The 23,926-nt window shown below is 27.0% G+C and overlaps 1 protein-coding gene across 1 annotated transcript; it reads left to right on the top strand.

Moving 5' to 3' along the window:
• The first annotated feature begins 1,919 nt into the window (after positions 1 to 1,919).
• On the top strand, positions 1,920 to 21,647 carry LOC113555597 (talin-1-like). Its single transcript, XM_026960045.1, is given in 32 exon segments — positions 1,920 to 2,055; positions 3,277 to 3,374; positions 6,318 to 6,447; positions 6,526 to 6,696; positions 7,711 to 7,853; positions 7,954 to 8,081; positions 8,141 to 8,309; positions 8,390 to 8,647; positions 8,714 to 8,790; positions 8,946 to 9,037; positions 13,435 to 13,523; positions 13,594 to 13,737; positions 13,801 to 13,909; positions 13,987 to 14,174; positions 14,249 to 14,509; positions 14,588 to 14,799; positions 14,882 to 15,042; positions 15,161 to 15,306; positions 15,387 to 15,609; positions 15,909 to 16,033; positions 16,883 to 17,008; positions 17,084 to 17,200; positions 17,776 to 17,961; positions 18,025 to 18,241; positions 18,303 to 18,430; positions 18,540 to 18,668; positions 18,780 to 18,953; positions 18,955 to 19,026; positions 19,634 to 19,770; positions 19,868 to 20,023; positions 20,429 to 20,604; positions 21,514 to 21,647. Coding segments are annotated over 32 exon segments (4,812 nt in total).
• Positions 21,648 to 23,926: the final 2,279 nt, after the last annotated feature.

The raw sequence follows: 23,926 nt of genomic DNA, 5'->3' as shown, positions 1-23,926 counted from the left end.
AATAATAACAGATCCAGTATATTTACCTAATAATAATTTGCAATAATTTGATTGATAAAATAGAATTGTAACTAAAAAAAGTTGTACTGAAAACTATAATCATAATATGGAAGTGCTGTAGAGGGGGCGTGGGAGGCTTTGCCCCTCCCCGCGGCTTTGTATCATATAAATGAACACGAACAATTTGCAGGCTGCGACTAATATTGTTTTCAATATATTAACTTGTCTACTTTTGATATTTACCGCATTCAACAACGTTTATGTACCAATTTTGTGATGACGCTATTTAACTTTTTTTTTACAGAGTTGTTCCAAATACCTGTCTGAGTGTCGCCACGTCGCTCGATTTTCAAAATTTTGATTTAAAAGGGCTGAAATGAGTGAAAATAAATCTTTACGTGTAATTTGTGTATCTATATTCATATAATAATAACAATAGCAGTCGGCCGATAACGGGAATACGGTACGGCACGGCGTTCCAAGGGTTTTCAGCTACTTGCAACCTGACCTTTTTTATGTGTGTTTTTGAAGCACTTTTGTTATTTAAAATAAATATTTTAAATTTTAGAAGTTTGTCAATTTTTGTTATTAAATATATTAAAAATATTAAGAATATGCTTCGACCGACGCAAAGTAAACTTGTATACCAATTCAATCATCTTTACATATTTTAAATCGAACAACTAGAAGTACCTAAATTTTTGTCAGGCGGGTATAGCTATTTTTCCCATTTCCCACGCGTGTAAGACAAAGACAGAAAATCACCGCTTCCAATCCCCTTAAAACACGACAATGTGTGTTCAGTGTTGATTTGAAAATTTCATTTTTGAGAAAGCAAAAACTGCACGGGGGCGAAGCCGGGTAATTCAGCTAGTATTGCATAAACGGTTGTTCGTAATGCACGTAGAGCTCTGATGATACTACGCGACATCAGTGTGCTCACTGCGTAATCGTTTGCGCGTGCAAATAACATAATCGTGCCAATCCGATAAATATTAATAATAATAATAATAATAATAATGTGACGGCGACGTGTGTTATTGAAAAGACGGCCTCCGCCGGCCGGGGCCACGCGTTCTATTTTTGGGCGCGCAAAGACGCCGTAGTCGACAGATGTTCCGTTTCCGCGTCGTCGTCGCCGTCGGTACAACACACACGCGCAACAACAATAATAATAGACGCCGCCGCTAGCGACACGGGACGGTGTGCCGAGTGCCGCCGAGTTCGGTGATAATACGCGCGCGAGTTGATATTCAGTTCCGCCGCCGCCGCCGCCGTTGTCGCGTTCTTCTTGACGTCGTGTGTAATCACTGTGCGTACGAGATCCGGTCCGTCGGACGGGTTGGCAGGAGGGGTAACGGGGTCGCCGCCGCCGTAGTCGTCACTCGCGTCCGTCTGCTCTGTCGTCATCGCTCTCTCGTTCGTCGTCGTCGTCGTTGTCGTCGTTACTCGTTCTACTCGTTATCATGCGCCGCCGCCGCTGTTCGATCGTCGTCGCTGCCACCACTGCCACCGAGACCGCCGCTCGGACGACGACGACGGATTCCTGATCGATTCGTCATCGCCGCAGCCGTTGGCTTTTTGGCCCGCGAAAGAGAACGAATAAAACGTTTGCCATTATATTATTATTATTATTATTATTCTTTTCACCGTCCGTCCCCGCGAGCGCGTCCGCACGAACGCGCGCGCAGTGCCTGCCAACGCGTCGCCACCGCCGCCGCCGCCGCCGCAGCAGCAGCCGCCGCCCGAACGCTCTCAGCACACCCTGCCCGATTGGGTAGTAGCAGTCCGGAGGACTACACGGTGGGTACCTTACCCGGTTGTGGGGTGCACACGGCGGGGTTGTGGGTTGTGGGTTAGGTCCTGCGCGGGTTGTACCTCAAACACTGATCGCGACCGTGCGCGTTTTACGCTTTCAGATGGCGACGCTATCGCTGAGGATATCCATCGTCGAACGAGATGTCACCAAAACGATGCAATTCGATCCGACCATATCGGTGTACAACGCTTGCCGACTGATCAGAGAAAAGATATCCGAGGCCAATCTAGATCAACGTGAGTTCCGTCTCCAAGTGGACTTTGTAATAAATACAGGCGCCTACCTATTTGATAATATTAACATAAGCACGGACGAGTTGGACGACTCGACGTCCCCTCGTTTTACTCGACTGCGTGTGTCTCACGTCAAATGCGTATGTCACCCTGTAAACCTTCAGGGTTTTTGAACTGTCCTGATGTTTCGACCTCGAATTCGTGAACTCTAGATCCTAAAGATCTGTACGACTCAAGACCCTACAGCTATTTATATATTTTGGTTTACTGTGAACAAAAAAAGTTGGAGATCCCTGCTCTGGAGGATAGCTAAGGCTAAACATCAAATATTTCTTTGAATATTTTAATTAACTTTTTGTTTTTTCCTTAATCTGGACCTTTGAGATTATAGCCAGCTTTATTTATAATAGCCATGCTTATGTGGTAATTAAACATTATTTTATATTTTACTGAATAGAAATAGCAGTTGATCGATCACCTTATCAAGGTAATAATTTATGTGTTTAAAAATGATTTTTATGTAAATTATGTAGGTGAAATAGAAATAACTACCATTTTATGTGTTGAATAATTTTTGATAACAAATAGAAATAAATAAAAATTAGCAAAAAGATACATTGAGGTTTAATGTTTAACAACTTTAACTGCACAATGCTAAAAACAGTTATAAATACAATTGAACAACTAAACAACAAATTAAGTACAATATTTGTATTTTTATTGTTTTAATGATTTTTTAGATAATTACTTTTTTATTCATGTCTCAACAAATTTCAGTCCACGCAATTTCTTTCCTTACTTATGCAGCTTATAAGTTTGCATTTAAACTAATATCATTAGGAGGTAATAATTAACAATTTGTTTACAATTAAATTCATTGATTTGGACTCCGCCCATACGTCTTGTGGTAGGTACCTAGTATTAATGTCATGATGAAATTATATTAATACATTTTTTTTATTAAGTTTGGATTATACAATTATCCCATAACACATATTCCAATTACATATGGCTAATGAAATATATATATGAGGGAGTATACATGACGCATTCATGTATAAATTGAATGTATCAAATAAGATATTGGCTTACTCAGCATTATAAAACAAATGTTTATTGTGTAATGTTTCTTTAATTTAATATGATGTGTTAATTCAAAATTTCAAAAGTATTATTGTGAGATGTAATTGTTTTATTTATTTTTTTTTTTTTTTACTGTTTCAGCAAAAGATTATGGATTATTTTTAGCTGACGAAGACATAAAGAAAGGAGTTTGGTTGGAACCTGGACGTAATTTAGAATATTATATACTGAGAAATGGGGTGAGTCAGTGTTTTTTTATTAATAGTTTTGTTAAATATACTGTTTTTATCAGTTATTATGTATTTTATAAAAATCAAAATATTTTTTGAATTAAAAAAAAAACTAATTCCCTATTTTAGAAAACTTATAATAATTAAAAGTAGGTACATAACTTATACAGTTATTATACTTTTGTGTACTCTATTGTAGTATACATATATTTCTTCTTTTATAAATATAACTTAATTTTTATCCTTTGGATATTAATGAAGTTATAACATCAGTGTTTAGATGAGTGTATTAATAAGTTGAACTGCTCATTAGCAGTGCTGCGTAACTAGGTATGTAGAGTATACATTGCATATTGTCCTAGGTCTTTAAACCATGTTATATTAGGGGCAGCCATGCTCTTGAAAACGGTAGTTAAAATATTTTCCTTTTTCTTTAAAGATGTTTTAAATTTTGTAATTTTCAAAGACTTTTAATGATTCATGGTTTTTCTTAACAAAAAATAATAAATCATTTCTGTTTAAAATCCATACATTATGTTTAGCTAATTGTATAATAAATATACAGACAGTGCTCGAAATGGAAAATTGTATGAACCGAAACGCTCATATAATTAAGATGTGGATATCCCTGTAAGGCTGTAATATAGTACATTTCAAGTACATTTTATTTATTTTTTGACATTGTTAGCTTTTACAATCAAAATAATTAGACATATAGATACAGATAGTCGATAGACAGAGTTCTCAGAATTTATTATTGATAGTGACTGTGGTATTGTATTGGCCTTAATTGTTACATAGGTACTTGTAGTTTCTATTAAAAGATCTCTTTGGTTGTGATACTGTCTAAAACATCTTACCGACTGGTAATTTTCTTTTTATTATTTCTCTAAACTGTAACCCTTAAATTCTAACTTAACCAACCGAAATCAAAGTAAAAGCTAATATTATAAAGCAAAAAACCGTCTAATGTGTTCTAGTCTATTTTAAACATTGCATTTGTATTCATAAGAGTGAAGATTCTAAGATTTATGAAATTTTAGTTGTCATGGTTATAACATTTAAATTTTAAATTGTTAAAAGTGCGATTCAGAAATTTAAAAACAATGGGAAGTGTGTGTGTATTTGATGTTTATAGTAGTATAGACTATGCAAATCAACTTCCAATTATTTACAAGCAAGTTTTTTGATGTAGTGATAGTCATTAACTGAAAATAATATTTTAAAGAAACTATATTTGATTCTTCATTATAGATACCTACCATATTACTTATTTATTATAGGATCATATTACTGAAGCTCAAAAATATATTAATTGTAAGCATTGTAATATATTTATTACAGTTTTAGTATATTAACATCATATATAATAACTAGTGACTAAAATTTTAGAAGAATAAATTATTTAATTGTCTTATGATCTTATTAATAACTATAAAAGCAATTTAAGTTCAGATTTTAACTATCAATTTGTTCATAAGGTTTTGTTACTGTTAAATTTACAATGAATTTTTCTTAAACTAATGACTTAGAATATTCAAGATATAGTTGAATACAAAATATTATTAAGTATACGTTTTATAGTTATTTTTGTTTTTATTTTTCCTGTGACAGTTCCACAAAGTTTAAGCTTATTAAAAATTATATAAGTAACATACCGTTATAACATTGACTTACAACTAATGCTATCTTAAATATTTAAATGCATCAAGAATCTTTATTGATAGTACTATAAAAAACAATAATAATAAAAAAATCCTTAAAAAAATAGCCAAAGTAATATAAGAATATAACCATTATTTAATATTTATTTTTTTGTTTAATTGTTTACCTAATGTAATTTTTTGAAAAATTTCCATGAGTAATTTTGATTATCAATAATACAATGTATCCACCTTAATTTGTTATTGATTAACTTATAGGTAATTAATATAATTAAATCTTGATTTGTATGTGTATTTTCATTCTCAAAAAATAGGCTATTCAATATTATATTAAAATATTAAAAATAAATTTATCTACCTAACTACCTAATATTGAATTTAATTATTCTCAAACACCTTGTAGTTTCATGTATGAATAGATTCAGTTTTAAAGTTACATAAAAAAATCATACACATCAATTATTGAATTTATCATTCATATGTATAGTACCTATTAGAATATATTTATTTATTATTTTTAATTGTTTTTTTTTATAATGCATCAAAAAATATATTAATATAAATTACAATATGCCTCTGTTAATTGGTTATAGTAAAAATATATAATCAAATAATTATCATTTATCAAACAAATATGAAATTAAGTCAATTAAGTACCTACCTTTTTTATTTTTTAGTAATTATTTTATTTAAACTATTTATTTTTGTTTACTAAGGAAAATTGTATTATTTTGAGAATGAAATAAATGGATTTTGCTAACCTGAATATAATTATATACATATTATTACATTTTTTTAATGAATAATAATACTAAAAAATATTTAAATCATTTTATTTTGGTTTCTCATTTTATTATTTATATACACAAAAACTGTTAAAGATAATTGGCAATGGTAAATTGCTTACTTTGTATGTTGTATGTACAATATAAATAATATGATTGATATTATTACCATAAATAAATAAAAATGTGAGGAATTGATTTCAAATTTAAAACAAATTCAAATTTGCTTTCAGAATCTTTATAGGTTTAAATTCTTCGTTAGCATATTCAGCCAAATAAAAAATCACTGGATTTTTCTTTTCTTTACAAAAACATATAATACATACTATGGGTTTTTTTTTTCAAATTTTCAAATTTATATTTATTTGTTTAATAATGTATGGTTATATAACAGCCATATATGGATGAATATAGTTTTATTTAAAAATGATTCAAGTGTTTGTGTGTATAATAAGTAAAATAAACTCCTAAATGTAACTAATTCTGTCTTATTTATGGTTTAGGACTTGTTGGAATATCGTAAAAAGATGAGAACATTAAAAGTTCACATGCTTGATGGAACATTAAAAACCCTTCTTGTCGATGATAGTCAACCAGTTGCAAATCTAATGGTTGTCATTTGCACAAAAATTGGTAAGAGTTAAACAATTTTTATGTCTGTTAAGTTTTTAAATTAAACATAACACTATAATATAATTTATATATATTTAGGAATCACTAACCATGATGAATATAGTCTTGTGAGAGAAACTCCAGAAGAAGAAGTTGAGAATAAAGCAAATTTTGGAACATTGACATTAAAAAGGCGAAAAGAAGATCGTGAACGTGAAAAAGATGCTAAAATGGAACAATTGAGAAAAAAATTAAAAACAGATGATGAAGGTTATATTAATATTTACTTAATTAAATTGTCATTGATTATATATAGTATAGATATACCATGCAATAGAAAAATATGAAACGCAAGTTTTAATTAAAAATATTTTTCATAGATGGCGATTAGATCATGATTACAGAAATAAATTGCTATAAATTTAAACACGTTACTCAGATATATTTATATCTGTATTATAATTATATACTGACTGATAAAATAATAGTCCAATGTTTGGTTTACATCTGTGGTTACGAATCTAGCGTTAGTGGTATACGTATTCAATACACTAACACCACATAACTATTGTATCTTGGAGCTTTTCATATTTTTCTATTGTGTGGTGTATCCATAATAAAATAATAATTATTACATCTATAAAACTATAATTACTCATGATTATACTTCTTTTTTGTACAGTTTAATTTATTAAAAATTATTAATTACATTGCTACTATCAATTTATTCCAAACTTCCCTACTATACTCATATTGTAGAATGTAGATCACTATGCCAATTTGATCATAATTTTTTTTTATATGGTATTATTTACATATTCAAAAATTTATTACCTAGGTATATTTAAATATTTAACAGTTTTCCTTAAGTTAGTAATGTTTTTTTAATTTAAGTATTACGTTTTAACATTAATTATGTTTTATTAAACAGTATAAAAAAAATGTTTTAAAATTATGACAATGAAATTAATTTTCTCATCTAAATTATTTATTAAATTTTAGTGTAAAATGTACTCGCTGTATCTATGTAATACATTGTAAATGCTAATTTTTTTTTTAATTCATCAAGTTTTAAAATAAATATTAACTTTTGTTCAAATTCAGAACTATTCATTATTTATTTTAAAAAAACTTGTTAGTATGTGATAAAATATATTTTTAATTCACTCGTAGAATTATTTTTATAGAGTAGTTTAAATTTTACAAAGTTGGCATTTATATAAATATTTTGTACCTACCTGAATAGTTTCAAAAATTTAACTAAATATTGTATTATTATTTCAGTCAACTGGGTTGATCCATCTAAAACCTTAAGAGAACAAGGCATTGATGAGGGTGAACCTGTATTATTAAGAAGGAAATTTTTCTTCTCTGATGGTAACATTGATTCCCATGATCCAGTACAATTAAATTTATTATATGTTCAGGTAATTGACTTAATTATATATTATATTAGTTACATAGCACATATACTAATTAATACATATTAATACATTAATTTATCTTGTTTTGTTTTCAAATTTGTAGGCAAGAGACGCAATTTTAGATGGAACACACCCAGTAACAGAAGAACTTGCTTTACAACTTGCTGGTATTCAAACACATATTCAATTTGGAAATTACTGTGAAACAAAACACCGTCCCCCATTTTTAGAGTAAAATTTATTATTTATTTTAATTGATAAAATAAAAATAAACATGTATATTCTTTTAGTCTGAAGGAATTTTTGCCTCAATCTTACACAAAAATAAAAGGTATAGAAAAAAAAATATTTTCCGAGCATAAAAATCATGTAGGCTTATCTGAATTGGACGCAAAAGTTCTTTATACCAAAACTGCAAGATCATTACCTACATATGGAGTAACATTTTTCTTAGTTAAAGTATGTTATAAATGTCTTTATTTCAATGTTGTCACTATAATATTATTTATATTTTCTTAAATATTAAATTTTATTCTTAGGAAAAAATGAAAGGAAAAAATAAATTAGTTCCTCGTCTTTTGGGAGTGACAAAAGATTCAGTCTTACGTTTGGACGAAAGAACAAAAGAGATATTAAAAACTTGGCCTCTAACAACAGTAAGGAGATGGGGAGCCTCTCCAAATACATTCACATTAGACTTTGGGGATTATTCAGATCAATATTATTCTGTACAAACTACAGAAGCTGAACAAATACTTCAATTAATATCTGGTTATATTGATATTATTCTGAAAAAAGTGAATAAATATAATTATGATTGTATAGTAAAAACATTACTTATTCATACAATTTTTTTTCTATAGAAAAAGTCTAAAGATCATTTTGGTATTGAGGGAGATGAAGGTTCAACTATGGTAGAAGATAGTATTTCACCACTTAAGTAAGTCTTTGTATGATTAATTAATTATTAGAATAATTATTACCTAATATACTAAAAAAGCTTTTGTAATTTATACTATAAATACTATACTATACTATATTCAGTTCATTTTTTATTCTTTAAATTAAATAATGTAAAATCCATTATTGTTTTAGGGCTACAATTTTACAACATGAAAGTAGTCAGTTTGGAAAAGTTAACACTGAATCAGTTGCAAAGCCTGCAGTAATGAGAGCGGGAGCCGAAGGTGAGCTAATTTTTAACATATATTTCTGAAATAAAATTATTATTACTACATTTGCACCAGCAATAATGTTAATAATCACATTTAAAATATTATTTAGAAGATTATAAATAGTTTTATAAGCTTTTATTATGCTTTTTATGAAAATTATACTAGTTTCATAAATTAGCAAACAATATAAATGTAATATAACAAAGATTTGTGAAATATAATATTTACATCTATAGTTTTTAACTAACACTTAATATTTGAAATTTAATCATTAATAAAATGTCTGATATTTTAAAAGTTAATATTTTATACTAAACATACCGCTTCAAATTAATTCTGCTTTATTCTTGATCATATTCAGTAGATAGAATTAATTTTTATTCAGCCACATTTGATTAAACTGACAAGTTATATTGTTATAATTAGTTCTGAATGTACAGAAGATTATATATAATTTAAAAATTGTTTAAAATAATTGGCATTTATGAAGAAAAAAATTGAGGGTTATAAACGTATTTTTACAAAAAACATAAACGTTATAAATCATAATAAATTATTTTTTGACGGTTAATATAATTGTATATTATATAACAAGATAATCTAAGTGAAAGTATTTTCTCTGTTGTATTTAATCTATTATTATCATTTATTGGGGATAAATTAACCATGTTATAAATATTTGATAAGATAAAACCAATTTTAGTCTGTCAACTCTGAGTGTGCCTAATATCATGTTAGGCATTTAAATAAATCTGTGATTGGGCAATAATTAAATTAAATTATTTTGTAAAGCTAATTGTAACATTTTGATTTAAATTTCAAGTACCATAAACTTTATTTAGCAGTGAAAATAATTTGAATTTATTAACTTTATATATGAAGTATAGAATATCTTATTTAACTACAATATAAAATTAGTTGATCTATAATTTCATTCTTAAAGTCTTGAGAGTGTTATTTAAAAATATTCACTTTACTCAATAAATATTACTATCTATATGTGTTTAAAATTAAATTGATTTTAATTCTTTTTTGAGATAATTCATCATACAAGATTTTATGAGGTTGAAATTATATATTCCTTTTAATATCATATCTTTGGTTATAAATGCCTATCCTACTCACTTCTTAATACATTAACTTTCAGTGTACACACAGTATTACTAGTATTAGAATTGTATAGTATTTTTATTGACATTGGTCGTTGCATCTTATTATTATTTATACACCTTATGATTATGAGCTGTCATAACCACATTTATTTGAATATGTGAATATTTTCTGTAACATTGGTTTAATAATGAATATTTCTTTATGTTGGTGTAGAGGAAAAAATTTAGCATTAAGCAGATTATGTTATGTACATTTATAAATATATCAAATATTACTATGTTATAAATAGAAATTGATTGTAGTTAATGTTTTAAATGTCTCATAGTACATAAACATTATAACTACAATTTTCAACATTTTCAGTTTGTGCGATAGAAATTAATTAAATATAAGTAACCATTATAAATGTTACTGGCAACTTATGATAATAAAATGTTCAATAACTATTTTAACCATAATATACTTATAGTATTTTTAAAATAATTATATAGTAAAACTTCCATATTATAACAGTTACATGGGGAATAAAAACAATTTTTAATATAGAGAGATTTGTTAAATAGAATTAAATTTTTTTTTTTCATACTTATATATTCTAAAAATAAAATAAACATCAAATACATGTCATATTTTAAATCTTATTATGTTATTAAATATTTATTATATTTATCTATTTATTATTGAAAAATAATTAGCAGGTTTTTTTTTGTTTATTATTTTATAACTTTTTTTGTAAATTGTTTTGATTTTGTTTACAAAAACATGTTTGTTATCGAACAGTTTATTTGTTATATAGAAAAAACAGATTTGTTATAAAAAGATAGATTTATGCATGATTAACAATGAAGGTCATGGTTCTCAAAAATAATTCTTTAAACAAAACATGTCGTTAAATAGAAGTTTGTTATATGGAAGTTTTACTGTACTTCCAATTTAATCATAATTTTTCCAGTATGATTTGAAACACCTTAAAATCTTTTACACCCAACTAAATAGTTAATGTACTGTATAATACTAATATAGTAATATATATATATATATATATATATTATTGAATTTGAGTAATGCATTGAACTATAATCACAGTAGATATTTATTTATATACACAATATTTTATTTATCATAGAGTTTACTATGATTAGCTTTATAGAATGATCAGTAACTAATTCATATACATTTTTAAAATTTAAAAGTTAATATTTATTTTTGCTAAAATGTTTCTTCTATTTATTACTAAAATTGATCGCATCAGTAAAATGTATAATGTTTTAAACTTAAACTGAATTACATATCATATATTTTCTTATTATATTTATATTACTATACAAGTAAAAAAATTTTTTTATTTGTTTGAATTATTTAATTTTCATCAAAATTAAATTTTTTTTTTTGAAAATATTTTAGAATATTAGAATTCATTTTTTAATATATTTCTGTTTAATTATTATTGAAGTATTATCTATTTAGACATATACGCAATTGCGCGATTAGTTTATTTTCACAATTATTAAATGGTGTAACTCTAAACAGCCACAAATAAAAAAAAATTATACAATATAAGAAAAATGAGAATATTTGAAGTAAACTTGCTGTACTTAATGTATTTGAATATAAAAATGATAAAAAAATAATAGGTACAATGTTCAAAAGTTTGGTGTTATATGGGAGTATGTATATCATTCTTTTTGCTCACTAAACATTAAATACAATTTAGAAAAAAACATGTTTTATTTAGGAATATAAGGAATATAGAATTCATGGCATCGTGTTAAAAATATACACCGTGATGCAGACAATCTGGAGCTTTAAAGGTAATATTGATTGACTATCAATCAATGAATGTATATTTTACCATTTCCTCATTGTTATTCATTTGCCCTCTTCAGTTGTACATTTTTATGTGATCATTATATTCTTGTAGGTTTCTTCAGAACTACTTTTCTTAAAGTTGTTGATAGTTTATCATCCATTGCATATCTATATATATACCTGTAGTTTAGTGTGAATACTGTATTTTGTATTTGTAATAATATTCACATATACGTAAAACTAGTTTCACAAAACAGTATGTTTCGAGAATGTGAGATCTATTGAACTAATGAATATTTCTTTGGTAAGATTTTTTATAATATGTGAGCAATTTTAAAACCCAATATGTTATATTGTTTTAATACAATCAAATATAAACAATTCAAAAAGGTTAAATAACTAATTACATAAAAATATAGATTAAGGATTGAGGAAACATACTGTATACTCAAGTTGAAGTTCTTAGTAAATTCTAAGTTCATTTTTCAACATAAATATTTTATTAGTAATGCTTGAAGTGTAATTAATCGCATGTTTTTTTTTAAATATTTTAAACCAATTTAGTGCATGTTTTTTACTTAATAATTTAGTACCCAATTTGAAATTTTTATTTTTGTTGTGATTATGTGATTGTTATAGTTTAACCTTTATAATTTATTTATTGTATTTATGTTAAGCTTTTTAGGAATAAAAAATTCTCTGTAAAAATGCTTTTAAACAATTAAGTATTACATTGTATAACTTCAATTAAATGGCCTCTCTCGATTTTAAAGAACACTTTAAAAGCAACTTTATACCCATTATGTTATTAGTCTTACAGTCATGTTAGTTTTAAAATATGGTCATTATTCTTTAGTATAGGTATAGAAAATTTAGAGAGAACTAAAATATTAAAAAAAACTATTCTGTGACTACAAAAAAAATATTTTACTTTTCACTTAAATTTACAAATATTATTCAATGATAAGTCACAATTCTTACTCCAATCTTCAATAAAATAAAAAAATATTGAAGGGAACCACCAAAGAATAAACAAAAAATTTTTTTTAGTTCAACATTTTTAAACCACGTTTGTAATGAACTTAAAATGAGTAGTTTTTGACATAAAATATAATATTTGTGAGGCCCCTTAACATAATTTGATACATGTATTTTTGTTATGCATTTTAAATTGTTCAGTATTATAATATTTATGTATACAATCAAATTATTGATTTTTATTTGTTCATAGCTCTGTTTATAAGTGCAAATTTAATATCTTTGAAAAGTTAATATACTTTATGTATAATAATTAAATTCATTTTTTTTTTTAGTCAGGTTCACTATTTTACTATTGTTGACTATAAATATTTTACTTATTAAGAAGAGTAGTAAATTGTGTTATTATTAGCTTACTATTATGTGTTGTATTCTCATTATAAATTTGTAATATTTTAGTTATGTAATTCATTTTTATTATTATTCTAAATAATTTATTTTTTGTATAGGTGCTCGTCCTTATGGACTGGGACACGTTGGAAATGCTCAGTATACTACAGTTAGTGGACGAATAAATGTATCCCATACACCATCAGTGGTATGTTTAATTTGTATTATTACTTAATGTAAGGCATTTTACAAATTATAATCAATGTGTGTATGTGCAGGGACCACAAAATAAACAAATTAAGGTATTAAGTGCTCCACAAAAAGCATTGTGTATGACAATATCAAATAGTCAAGAAATAATAACTACTATTGAAAAAGAGTTGATATCAAAAGCTGTTATTCCTGAGTTTGGTAACGATGCAGTAAGTAATAATCTTCGGTTAGGTTGTTTGACAATATGAAAAATTAATTATTTATGTTCATAGGCTTCAACTAAATTGAAAGAGACTACAATAGACTCAAATAAACAAAATATTAGTTCCCAGATTGCAGCTATGAATGCTGCTACAGCTCAAGTAGTCACCTTGACTTCAGGTAATTTACTCATATTACATATTATTTTTTTAGTTCATTTTATTAAAATAACTTATTTTTTTTTCTAAAAATTTTAGGAGATATTGACTATTCTAGCGTCGAACAAGCTATTACATCTATTACTACAAATTTACCAGAAATGAGTCAGGGTGTACGTGTTTTGGCCGCTTTAACCCCTTCTGGTGATCATTTATTAGATGCTGCCCGTAAATTGTGTTCAGCTTTTACTGACCTTTTGAAAGCTGTCCAACCTGATTCAAATACTGTATGTAAAGGTTTATACCAAGCAGTGTATTAGCTTTGTGAATTTTATTTTTAATATCTGTATGAATGTTTTAGGGACGTCAAAATCTACTGAATGCTGCTAGTAAAGTTGGTGAAGCTTCTCAACAAGTATTGACACAGATTGGTGATGATGGGGCTGATGAATCTCGTGATATTTTATTGAGCTTGGCTAAGGCGGTAGCTAATACAACAGCTGCTCTTGTTGTTAAAGCTAAAAATGTTGCAGCAACTGTTGAACCACAACATCAGTCAAATGTTATTAGTGCCGCAACTACATGTGCACTTACAACTTCACAGCTAGTAGCTTGTACAAAAGTATATATCTTGATAACGTTTTAATCATTCAAGATATTTTCATTATTTGTATTTATTATAATTTGGTTGGTTATTTAGGTTGTTGCTGGTACTGTAGAAAATCCAAGTTGCAAAGAACAGTTAATGGCAGCCGCTAGAGAAGTGGTTAATGCAGTAGAAGATTTAGTTTCAGTGTGTAATTTAACTCAACATGAAAATAATAAACATTTATTACAAGAACTTTCGGATGCAGCATATCAAGTTACTACTACATTAAATCAATTACTTAATAGACTTACAAGTGCATCCAGGTAACTACATATTGTCTTAGACATTAACCATTAATATAACTTAGAAATTACTAGGCTAAATATTTGATTATCATTTATATAGAGCCGTTGGAGAAAGTTTAAGCAATTTGGTGGATGTGTGCACATCTCCTGTTTCAAAAGAAAAGAGATTCAACACTGAGAAAACTTTTCAAGTTCAAGAGTATTCAAATTCATCCAACGACACTGGCTTTATTGATCAGACTAATTCATCTATGAATACTAGTAATTTAGATACAATATATTTTATTCCTTATCAAAATATTTTTCTATAGTTTATTTGATACAAGTGGTTATAATATTGTAATAATTAAAATATGTTTATATTTTTAAATTATTACAGGTGAAAATTTATTAGATATTTCAACTTTGACAAAACGATATGAGTATAACCATGATACACAGATAAATAACCAAAATTATGGATATCACAAGTCTATGCATGATTACCAGCTTCAAAACACTATGACAGAAATTGAAAAGCAACAAGTATTTTATTTATTTTTATATTAGTAATATTAGTTATTTATGTTTTGATTTCTATTTTACTAAATAATCTGTACAAATAGATATTGCATAAATTATCATCTACTGGAACACGCGGTACCCAAGCTTGTGTAAATGCAGCTAGTACAGTATCTGGTATTATTGGTGATCTAGATACAACAATACTCTTTGCTACAGCTGGAACTCTTCACGCTGAAAATGAAAATGAAACATTTTCTGATCACAGAGAGAATATTTTAAAAACTGCTAAGGCATTAGTAGAAGACACTAAAACTTTGGTTACTGGTTAGTATTAATTTATTTATTTTACTTGAGTAACATTAAGTTTTTGATTATAAATATATTTCTTATCTTATTATGATTCTTGTTGTGTATTTAAAGAATGAATTGTTTTAATTGTCTTTGAAAATCAATAATTCAAAATTATAACCAGGAATGGCAATTCATGGCATGAAAAATTTGTCACCCCTGATCTATAATTATATAATAATTTTACAATTCTATAATTGTATTTTGTAATAATTTTAATAGTTAATAAAATTATTATATTTTTATTAATCAACTTAAAATTGTAAATTTTTTAGGTGCGGCTTCTTCACAGGAACAGCTAGCAGTTGCTGCTCAAAATGCTGTTTCTACAATAATACAATTGGCTGACGTAGTAAAGTTTGGTGCAGCATCTTTGGGAGCTAATAATCCAGAAGCCCAGGTGGGTGTATATGTTATACTATCATACACGAATATGTTACTATTATTTATGATAATTGATAATATGTTAAATAATAATATATTCTATTTATTTTGGTTAGTTTTTCAAAATTATTTTATAATGATAAAAATAATATTTAAAAGAATGTCAGCGCACTATTTGTTTTCTGGTTCTTACTTATGTACTACATAGTAAGTTTCCTTTCAGCATAATTAACTTTGATAACAAGCCTTTGTGTTATAGTGGATGAAACTAGTATTTAACTTAAAGTTATGAATATTATCTATGTTTGTACGTTAAGTTTTTATGCAAAATATGAATATTGTAAATATTACAAGTTAAAATGCTCAAATCTAGCTTAAAAATTAAAATATTGAAAAAAAGTTAATGAGTTTATAATATTCTTACCTTTAATTTTTATAATAAGCCAATTCTCGTTCTTATATTTTAGCTAACAGCAGAAAATTTTTTCTTCTATACCTATACCTTAGTACCTGTAAGTCCACTATAATATATGTGGTATGATATTACATCATATTGTGAGGGCAGTAGTGCCCTCTTATTAAATATCTAAACTTAGTTTAGTTATTAAAAATAACTTATTATTATCATTATTTAAATAGTTATTGTTCTGGATGATAACTCACATACTATTATATCATAGAAGTTACACACAAGCTTTGAAAATTAAATTCATATTGATAGTTACACCAATTTTTGATTAAAGTAGAAATTAAGTTCAAAATTATAAATTTATAAATTATTTTTAAATTTTAAAGATGATTTGTATGCTTATATTGAAGTATAATAAAATATTCTTATTTGTCATAATGCTAAATGTGTTAATAGGTTATGTTAATCAACGCTGTAAAAGATGTAGCTACCGCATTAGGAGATCTAATTCAAGCAACAAAAGCTGCTTCCGGGAAAAATATCAATGACCCATCAATGAATGAACTTAAAGAAAGTGCTAAAGTAAATTGACAAATTAAAATTAATATCAATTGAAAATACTAAACCTAATGAAATGTTCTATTTGCAAATTTTCAGGTAATGGTGACAAATGTAACTTCGCTTTTAAAAACTGTAAAGGCGGTGGAAGACGAACACACACGTGGAACAAGAGCTCTTGAATCAACAATTGAAGTTATTGGCCAAGAAATTCGGGTATAATCAATAATTTTGAAATAAAAAGGCAATAATATTAAAAAGTTTTAAAACAAATATCAATCATAATTTTTGCAACTCATCAGAAAATTATATGATCTATATTCTATATAATCTATTCCAAATAAGAACAGTCTTCAGCGGTCAACTTGTGCTCATGAGCATGGCTTTACAATTCAGCAGGTGTATAGATAAGTTAGGACAAACGGATGTTGTCTGATCACCGCTCGATGTAAACTAGTCACCGCCAAAGCCTGTTCTTACTTGGAATAGACTGTAATTATTTTAGTATTAACTTTGTGCACAGTCAAAGTTAAAGTTTAAACAAATATCACTTTATAAAACATAATATTACTATGATATAGATATTTTTAATAAATTGTGATGAAAGTTTATAGTAAAATTAAAAGAAAAATTTAATTTAGATACTTTGACTATACAAAAAAAAAAAAAAATTACAAACTTTATAAACTTTAAATTTATTGATTTATCATTAAATTTAAGTCCTTAAAATTTATTTATTTTATATTTACTTTGTTTATTTACCAATACTATTGAATACAATCAAATTTTAGGCCTTAAACTCGACTGAAACATTCAAATCAACAGCTACTGTTGAAGAGTTGATACGTTGTACAAAACCAATAACAATGGCTACAGCAAAAGCTGTTTCAGCTGGTAACAGTGGTAAACAAGAAGATGTTATTGTTGCCGCAAACATGGGACGTAAAGCTATATCAGATTTATTGACTGTTTGCAGGGTAATACAATTATGGTTAAGATTTTAAGAAGCATTATTGTTATATATATTTTTTTTATATCAGGGATGCAGTAACACTATTGAAAATGCTGATTTGAAAGAAAGAACCTTACAAGCTGGGTATAATATTTCTCAAGAGTACAGAAAGTTGTTACAGACTGTATTATTTATAATATCTAAACCAAATTCAAGTTCTGATTCTAAGCACATGTTACAAACAATTTCTCGTATGATCGCACAATATGTTACTGAATTGATATCTGTAACCGAAACCATTAAAGGTAATAAACAGCATTATTTTAATATTTAATATAATTTTATAAAATATGTCAAATTGTTTAGGTAATGATTGGGTCAGTCCTGAAGATCCTACTATAATTGCGGAGAACGAATTATTAGGCGCTGCTGAATCTATTGATGCTGCCGCAAAAAAACTTGCCAGTTTACGTCCCAGGAAATCGGTCAATGTGGTAAAATTACTGAGAATTTATTTATAAAAAGCATCATTAAATGCACACTGAAATGTTCAAATTGTTTAATAAATTATTCTATAATAATATATTCGTGGTTCATGTTCAGGAAGCGGCAGATGCATCATGGAATTTCGATGAAGTGATTTTGGAAGCAGCTAAATCCATTGCTGCTGCTACATCAGCATTAGTGAAAGCAGCATCAGCTGCTCAACGTGAATTAATTGACTCTGGAAAAGTAAGATACTTTTACACTATATCTAGGTAGAGTTAAGATAATAATAACATTAATGAATATATTTACTTACATACAATAAACAATTAAAATGTGTACACTTAATTTAAACAGGTCAGTCGCAGACCTTTAACCAGTTCAGATGATGGTCAATGGTCAGAAGGTCTGATATCAGCTTCTCGTTTAGTGGCCGCTGCTACTCACAGTCTAGTGGAATCAGCAAATGCATTAGTGCAAGGGATATCTAGTGAAGAAAAGCTGATTTCATCAGCAAAACAGGTGGCTTCAGTCGACTGCACAGTTGCTAGTGTCGTGCAAGGTTAAAGCTGACCCTGATAGTGCATCCACAAAAAGATTATTGGTAAAAATACTGACATAATTTTTTTTAAATACTTTATTTCAAAACTCTTAGTGTTTTACGGAAAACAATGATGATTTAAAAATAACATAAGTTGCATAATTTTAAGTAAACAATATTTTTAAAATAACTATATGGATCTTTCAAAATAGTGCATTAAAAAAATAATTATTAAAGTTCAAACAAATAATAAGCTATTGTTATTTTGTAAAAAATGAAAAAAATAAAACAATTTTGTACCTTAAGTTGTAAAGTAAACACTCAATGTATTCAAAAACAGATTTATAATTTTCTCTAACATATTATAATCTCATTAGATATTTAGCTAATCTTTAGTTCCAAAATTGTACTAAAAGTAATAATAACCAATACAGCAGAATAAATTTTCTATTTATTTTGTAATTCTCAATATCCAACAATGACAATGACATGCATTAAACCTATACAATTGTTTGAATTACTTTTGATTACATTTTAATGTTTATTAAAAATTCATTAAATAATTTTATATTAAATCTTTTTAATAAAACATTCTCTTAAGAATAATAATTATACACATCTCGGCTGATGGAGGGTGTTTGTATTCAACTTATTTATTATTTTTGATTAGGCGGCTGGAAACGCTGTGAAGCGTGCAACGGATAACCTAGTTAAAGCAGCCCAACAGGCGATTCAAAACGATGAAGAACGAAGTCTGGTTCTTAGCAAACGTATGGTGGGAGGAATCGCGCAAGAAATCAATGCTAGGTATTTACTCAATAATGAATTTCATCATTCATTGTTATTCGTACAATTGCTCAAGACATTATTTATATAATATGTGCATTTATTTGTATTTTAACAGATCAGAAGTATTGAGGATCGAACGTGAGTTAGAAGAGGCCCGTCAACGGTTGGTTGTTATTAGGCAAGCTAAGTATAAAGCTAAAGGTGATGACTCGAGTCCTACAGAACTGTTGGAAAATGATTCGTCTTTCGAACATCATTTAAATGGCAGCAGGTAAATTTGGATAATAATCCGTTACAAAAGTTTTAATTGTATTTTTATTTTTATTTTTTTTTGCCAATATTAGCTGTCGTATTTGGTTATTATTATTATTATTGTTGTAGTCCTTAAATGTTGTAGTGCTATTGTTCGTAAATATTTAGACTGTGTTGTGTGTGAAAAACATGACTAATACTTAATTCAATCAAATGTGGCATATTTGCGTTCATGATAGTAAAGCAGGGATACTTACGACACAGTGAATTACTTAGAAGTTAGGATGTGTAGTGTATATTTTTTACCACATTTTTCTTGTATTCCAAATTGAATAAACATACTTAAATGACGCAAGTCTTTGCAGCAAACCACTTGTGCGCAATGAGTATTTTATTGGTAAAACATTGGTGCTATATTTTATAGAACCTCTGCTGATAACTACATCAACAGTAGTTTGGACGAGAATGGAGACAACATTCAGGCAAATGCCTATAACGTATACAAGCTCCTCAATAACTCGAATGATCAAACTAGTCTGAACACTTTTAACGAAACGTTCCACTCAGGCACGAATAAATTGTATACGTACAATTCAGCAGGTATTACGTATACTGATAAATAAACTTCATTTGGTGGATAAGGATGGTAACTTGGTGGACACTGCTGTCACTACTGAAACCTATTTATAAAGCTTTGTAAGCTCTAACACTGGTTTCCGTCGCTTGCTTTATCCTATTGTGTCACTGCCACCGCTTACTAACGTCTAATGATCTTAAATTACTGCTTTTTCAGTTATTTTAAACAAAGAAACCAGAAAACATGTAATTGTTTATAATAATAATCCACAAAAAATATGCAATGTAGTTAAAAAAAAAAAAAATACTGAGGAATTAATATATATTTAAATCTTGGTACCTATTACATCTGCTTAGCGAACACTTACGGTGACATGGAGTAAATTTATTTGAGGTTACACCTTGAGCTAACCTTGATTTACTATTCTATTCTAGTGTAGAAATTATGAATACTTATCATCACAATATCGATTTGACGACTTCCATAATTCCATTGCTAGGTTTAGATTATTTGATAAGTCACTAATTTACCATCATATATAATTGCCTATATTTATTTATCGAAGATATGAATAGATAGCTCTTTAAGTTTTAACGCCTCATACGCAGAGTTAATACATAAATACTTTATAAACAATTGCATCACTGTTGTGTACTTAAGAGGACAGTTATTGATAGCAGAAAACTTGATGAGGTTCAGTCATTGTTGTTGCAAAGTTTGAAAACATTATTTTGAATATATTTAAAAATAGGAATATTATGACTTTTGTAACTATATACTTAATATGGTGTCAATTTCAAAAAATTCTTCTAGAAATAGCCTCTGATTTATAGCCACCTTCTAAAAACTAATAGTGCATGCCTGATAATTTTAATATAAACTTTTAATAATACATTTGTATAATTTTTAATAAAACTTTTTTTATTTTTCAGGCTTGAGCCCCAAAAATGTGTTTAACAAATCCTCCTCATTGACCACCAAGAACAGTACAGTAAAGTACAATTGCTCATCTACTATCAGCAACAACACATCAACAACGACCAAATCATACACAGTCAACGAATGAAAGCGTTAGAATTATTGTTACGATCTTGCAGTCACATCTATCCGTACATGATCTTTTCCTTTCAAAATTGTCTGCTTTCCCCCACCTTACACACATGCACTTATTAATTTACACAAACACAGCAAAAACTTATTGTCCCGAGCCAATAATGCGAGTTTTATTATATTTATATAAAGGAGCACTAACAACCTTGTTTGTATTTGATTCAATTTATTATTATTTAAACAATTTTGTTTTGTAACCTAACGAGACATCAGAATATGCACAAAACGTCTAAACTCGTTTTATTTTATTAAAATGTATTCTGTGACATTATTCATAACAGTATCTCGTTTTTAACATGTTAGTTCCTAACACAAGTATATTATTATAAATTTTTGTATTTGAAATTTTTATTGACACATTAAGTATTAGTAGTAATGAACTAAAAAAAAATAAAATAATAATCATCATTACTTAATATATATAATATATATACCTATGTGTGTATATCACGATTAGAACAATTTAAAATTTTTTTTTTCTCACTAAAATTCTAGTCAATTAAATCATTCGATTAGTAATTGTTTTAGTTTTACTATCTTATCTCAACATAAACATATCGTTGTATTTCTGAAATTCAAATTAGTTGATTTTTCAATACCAGTCTACGTAAAAAATGACTAACTATGCTTTTGAACCTTTAGATAATCGCTAACTTGGAGAGAGGTGTTTGTGCTAACTTTTTATATAAATAAAATATATAATTAATACCCTATTTTTAATAGCCCAACAGCATTATCAAACTGTAAATATTATCCAATAAGTATTTACAACAAAAACATCGAATTTTAATGCTCTGTAGACATAATTATGTATTATGATAAATTTATAAAAGATAATATATATTTTCTTGTTAATTAAGGGTTGTCTCTACTAATTAAAGTCTTAACAAAACCAACCACAATGTTTCATGAAATACATTAAGTTATTACAGTTATTTTTGTTATTAATTTAAATATTTTAAATAAATATATCAATAAAAGATTATTCTTTAATTTTATAACTTATTAAAAATACCATTTTTTTTTTTTTATATTGAATTAGTGAGTTAAAGAGAAAACAAATGTATTTTAAACAAATGTGATATATTTAAGTAAATTATATACCTAATCTAAATTTCCTGTAACAATAATAATACATGATTAAAATATTGATCATTATAACTATTAATTTTTGTATACAGAAAACAAATAAATCGCTTAATTATGGAGTTTTAGTTTATTTTTTTAACATATTTTACACGCAAAGCAGTAAAAAATATGTGCCCTCACGTCTTTTCACATCACATCACAATAATAAAAGTTATATTAAGATTGTTGGAAAATTTGTTGGTTATGTTAATGAATGTCAGTAGAGACACCTAATAAAATGTTTCTACTCAATCTGTTAAAACTATAAATTATTGTTCATTTTTTTTAAATGTAAATTTAGTTTGATTGAAATATTTAATTATTTGTTTCATACCAAATATGAATTATATTTATTTTTGTATTTTATTTTAACGAATTAAATATATTTTTACTATTAAAATTTAAAATGTTGACTGCTTTTTAAATCTGTAATTAATGCATGTTAAAACTTTGCTTAATCGTTAACAATTTGGTCTTTAAATTTCATGTTAAGTAATAATGTTATAATCAAATTGTCTCATTAAACAATGATTTATCGTCATGCCATACATTTTGCCATTTAATTGTGCCGTAAAGTATATTTTTAGTTTTTGTTCTTTTTTTTTTTGCATAAATAATTGTAAGAGCATAATATATGAACATTTTTTTTTTTTGTACCTTAAGTGTTTATAATATGTTTATTTTTTCAATGATTAGCTAACTGTTTTATTGGTTAACATTAACTTTTATAGTACTCACCTTACTAATTAAAATTTTATATAAAGGAGTGTAATTATATTTATTTACTATTAATTATTACAATTTTAATTTTTTCATTGTGAATATTAACATTGTTATTAGTTATTTATTATACATATATATATATATATGTATATATACACGTCATAATATGTGTATAATATAATATATCATATAGAAATAAATGTATGTATTTTCATTTAACTCAAAACAAAAGCTTAATGTTTACCGAAGAACGGATTCATTGTTATAATATTATATTCTCATCGATTTGAGAATGTAAGCGTAAGAATAAGGATCATCATTGTAATACTGTTTACGCTATAGGCGAAACGCACATAATTTACATGCACAATAACAATAAACGTA

Source organism: Rhopalosiphum maidis, chromosome 3, assembly GCF_003676215.2.
Source record: "Rhopalosiphum maidis isolate BTI-1 chromosome 3, ASM367621v3, whole genome shotgun sequence".
NCBI classification, from domain to species: domain Eukaryota; kingdom Metazoa; phylum Arthropoda; class Insecta; order Hemiptera; family Aphididae; genus Rhopalosiphum; species Rhopalosiphum maidis.
This window is presented reverse-complemented; position numbering and strand designations above follow the sequence as displayed.